Source organism: Pelodiscus sinensis, chromosome 1 (genome assembly GCF_052426305.1).
Source record: "Pelodiscus sinensis isolate ZL-2025 chromosome 1, ASM5242630v1, whole genome shotgun sequence".
Classification (NCBI taxonomy): domain Eukaryota; kingdom Metazoa; phylum Chordata; order Testudines; family Trionychidae; genus Pelodiscus; species Pelodiscus sinensis.
Window position 1 is genome coordinate 358941742 of NC_143052.1, and position 4640 is coordinate 358946381.

General features: G+C 50.3%; 1 protein-coding gene across 1 annotated transcript; it reads right to left on the bottom strand.

The window, feature by feature from the left end:
- Positions 1-264: 264 nt before the first annotated feature.
- On the bottom strand, positions 265-1212 carry LOC102455220 (olfactory receptor 51E1-like). The gene has a single exon (XM_006117161.4). The coding sequence runs from the start codon at positions 1210-1212 to the stop codon at positions 265-267; it is 948 nt and encodes a 315-aa protein (XP_006117223.3).
- Positions 1213-4640: the final 3428 nt, after the last annotated feature.

Below are 4640 nucleotides of genomic sequence, written 5' to 3' on the forward strand. Positions count from 1 at the left end.
GCCAGGCACGAGGAAAACGAAGCGGTGGGGCCGTACTTAGATGTGCATTTACAGTCAGAGCTAGAGAGGGGGCAACGCCAGGAATTAATGAGATGTGCACGGACCCATTCCCCAGGCTGTCACATGGACACATCACACTAAGGCCTGGAAGGGGTTTATTGTCTCCTGCGCTGCCTAGCAGTGATTACAGGAATGCCCACCAGCATGTCAACAGTCCACTCTGAACGGACGTCTGTTGGAGAGCCAGAGCACCAGCACAAAACTTCAGGTCAGTTTATGAGAAAAGAGCCGGAGCAGCCTCTTCCGGATCTGTTTGGTCCTCACCCCGTAGATGATGGGGCTTAGCATGGGGGGAACCAGGAGGTACACGTTGCCAATGAGACCAGGGAAATCCAATGCCAGATTCTGGCCAAAGCGCTGTGTGAAGGAGGAGAAAAAACCAGGGAAGTAAAAGGCCAAGATGGCGCAGAGGTGGGAGCCGCAGGTCCCAAAAGCCTTGAGCCGGGTTTCCTTTGTGGGGAGTCTGAAGATGGCCCTGAGGATCTGGATATAAGACATGACAATAAAAAGCAAGTCCAGACCTTTCCCACTGAATAGCTCAAAGAGGCCGTAGTAATTACTGATGCGGATGTCGGCGCAGGCCAGCTTCACCACGGCCAAGTGCTCGCAGTGCGTGTGGGGGATGATGTTGGTTCTGCAATATGGCCACTGTCTCACCAGGAAGGGATAGGGCAGTGAGAGCATGGCAGCCCGCAGCACTGCAGCCAGGCCGATCTTGGCCACCACGGTGTTTCTCAGGATGGTGGAATGTCTCAGGGGATGGCAGATGGCCACGTAGCGATCATAAGCCATGGCCATGAAGATCCCAGACTCCATCACTGAGAAGCAGTGAACGAAAAATAGCTGGGTGAGGCAGGCAGTGAATGTGATCTCCCTGGAATTGAACCAGAAGATGCTCAGCATTTTGGGTAGGGTGGATGTGGACAGGACCAGGTCAGTGACAGCCAGCATGCAGAGGAAATAGTACATGGGCTCATGGAGGCTTGGCTCAAACTTCACAATGAAGAGGATGCTGAGGTTGCCCAAGAGCACTATGATGTACATGATGCAGGCAGGGATGGCGAGCCAGCCATAGGCCGCCTCCAGGCCAGGGATGCCCAGCAGGATGAAGGTGGAGGGGTTGGTGAAGTCGGTGGTGTTGGAATCTGACATTGAATCGGGGAGGAGGTGACTGACCCTCATGCCGAACAGTGTCTCCTATTCAAAACTCACATTTTTCCAACTTCCTGTAGGTGCCCAGGGTGTTAGGTGATGGTCAGAGCCCAAATGCCTGGATGGAGAGACAAAGTGAATGTCAGACTCCACATGCCCTGCCGGGGGCTGTTCCATTAATCAGATAAATGAATTATCAACAGTTGACCCTACTCAGGCCTATTCCATACTCAATGGCGCGCCCGGTGTCAGTAATTGGTACACGTCATTGTGTGTGAAACCATACTTGGCACCACCCGGACACCTGAATGTTGGTACCAGTTATCCTTCCTTGCTCCGTATTGCAATGAAAACCCAGGCTGGAGAGTCCATGCTGGAGGGATTTCCTCATTCACCTGGTAGCTCGAAATTTCAGAATGGAAGAAACCAAACCTTTGCCAAGACACATTCCAGGGGGAACCCGTCAAACTAGAACACACCTCCGGGAGGAGAGCTGGGCGTCATGGATAGCACCTCCACAGAGACACCCCCTCATTCCCTGGATGGGGTTCTGTTGTCTGCTTTGGACTTAGCAATCTTGAGCCCTTCGGTATCATCTGCATACTTTGCCACCTCACGCTTTACCCTTTCTTTTGAATACGGAGGATAGGATGGGTCCCAGTCAAGACCACGGCGGGACGTCACTAGTTACCTCTCTCCATTCTGAAAACTGACCCTGATTCCTTTTCATAGAATCATAGAATCATAGGACTGGAAGGGACCTCGAGAGGTCATCGAGTCCAGCCCCCCGCCCTCAAGGCAGGACCAAGCTCCACCTACACCATCCCTGACAGATGTCTATCTAACCTGTTCTTAAATATCTCCAGAGAGGGAGATTCCACCACCTCCCTTGGCAATTTATTCCAATATTTGACCACCCTGACAGTTAGGAATTTTTTCCTAATGTCCAATCTAAACCTCCCCTGCTGCACTTTAAGCCCATTACTCCTTGTCCTGTCCTCAGAAACCAAGAGGAACAAATTTTCTCCTCCTTGTGACACCCTTTTAGATATTTGAAAGCCGCTATCATGTCCCCCCTTAATCTTCTTTTCTCCAAACTAAACAAGCCCAGTTCATGAAGCCTGGCTTCATAGGTCATGTTCTCTAAACCTTTAATCATTCTTGTCGCTCTTCTCTGTACCCTTTCCAATTTCTCCACATCTTTCTTGAAATGTGGCGCCCAGAACTGGACACAGTACTCCAGCTGAGGCCTACGTCTTTCCTACGTCTTAACCAGTTCTCAGTCCATGAGAGGACCTTCCCTCGGATCCCATGACAGCTTCCTTTCCTTTTGCCTTCGGTGAGGGACTTGGTCAAAAGACTCCTGGAAATCTAAGTCCACTATATCCACTGGATCCCCCTTGTCCACGTGCTTGTTTAACCCCCCAGAGAATTTTACTAAACTAGCCAGGCATGACTTCCTGCGGGAGAAACCCTGTTGACTTTTCCCCCAGCAAATTCTGTTCATCTGTGTGTCTGACAATTCTGTTCTTTACTATAGTTTCAACTGATTTGACTGGTACTGAAGTTAGACTTACTGGCCTATAATAGCCAGGGAACATTCTAGAGCTATTTTTTTAAAGTGACATCACATTAGCCTCTTCCAGTCATTTTGTATAGGAGATGATTTTTAAAGGACAGGTTCTTTCAGAACCCTTGGGTGAATGCCATCTGGTCCACATGACTTGTTACTGCTTAATTTATCAATTTGATCCAAAACCGCCTGTCATGACACCTCAATCTAGGACAGTTCCTCAGATTTCTCACCTAAAAAATGGCTCAGATTTGGGAATCTCCCCAACATTCTCAGCCGTGAAAACCGATGCAAAGAATTTAGTTTCTCTGCAATGACCTTATTGTCCGCGATGCTCCTCTAGCATCTCCATCATCCAGTGGACCCCCTGGTTGCCTCACAAGCTTCCTGCTTCTGATGTAAATAAAATGGTATTACTTTCGGAGGTTTTGGCTAGCTCTTCAAATTCCATTTTGGCCTTCCAAATTGTATTTACACTTCGTTTCACAGAGTCTATGCTCCTTTCGGTTTTCCTAGCTAGGATTTAACTTCCACTTTTTAAATGACGCCCTTTTATCTCTCACGTCTGCTTTTACTTGGCTTTTTAGCCACAGGCTACGTCTAGACTGCCATGATTTTCCACAAATGCTTTTAACGGAAATGTTTTTCCGTTAAAAGCGTTTGGGGAACAGAGCGTCTAGATTGGCACAGACGCTTTTGCGCAAAAGCACTTTTTGCAGAAAAACGTCCGTGCCAATCTAGACGTGGTTTTGCGCAAGAAAGCCCCGATCGCCATTTGCGCAAGAGGGCTTTTGCCCGAACGGGAGCAGCACGGTATTTCCGCAAGAAGCACTGATTTCTTACATGAGATCGTCAGTGTTCTTGCAGAAATTCAAGCAGCCAGTGTAGACAGCCGGCAAGTTTTTCTGCAAAAGCAGCTGCTTTTGCCAGTCTAGACGCAGCCATAGTGTTTAATTTGGGGTATACATTTAAGTTGGGCCTTTCATCATGCAACCTCCCCTGTACCACTGAAATGCAGCCAGCTCTGGGCTACAGGCCCTCCGCAGGGGGGATAAAGCGGGACATTTTGGTCCATGATACCACAGCGAACCCCTCCCTTTCGCAAGGGCCCCAGGATGTGCAGCGTTTGGGCCGTCAGCTGGAGGAGAGGGATAGAGAAGAGGGACATGCTGTTCCATGATACTGAGCAAACTCACCCCTTTGCAAGCGCATAAGAGACAGTACCTGTGAGTGCTGAGAGGGACGTGTCTTCCCTGGGAACACCCTCAGGCAGCCGCGTCCCCACCTCTCTCAGCCCAGTCGGCAGCAGCGTCCCGCGCCGAGAGCCGGCACCGGGCCGGGCACTGGTTATAACAGCTCTGGGCCGTCCCAGGGGGGTTCCCTCTGTGGCCTGGGGAGACGTGGCATCTGGATACAAGCAGCGTGGAGACCAAAAATACTCTGGCCAACGTCTGATTTCCCCTGGCTGTGCAATATGATCAGCTTTAGGAGTAAACTAATTAAGGGCTTGAGTTGCTTGGGGAGTGGGGAACCACCCACCCTGGGAGAGGGGAACTCCTGGGCTCTGGGCTGAGTCGGGGGAACTGGCTGCTCTGCACATTTATTTATATTGAAAAATGACAGTTAATTAGTAAGAAAACCCGGGGGAAGGCCTCTGTCTGGTTCCCCCCAACTGCCCAGGGCAGACGGGAGGACTGCAGACAGAGCCATCGTGAGAAGGATGGTGGAGGGGAGACAGAAGCACAGCACAGGACGGTTGCTAAGATATCAGCCATTCTCAGCAGCGACTAGCACACTACTCCGCAGCACTTTTCACTGAGCAATCTTGAAAACACCCAGCAAAGGAAAGCCATGA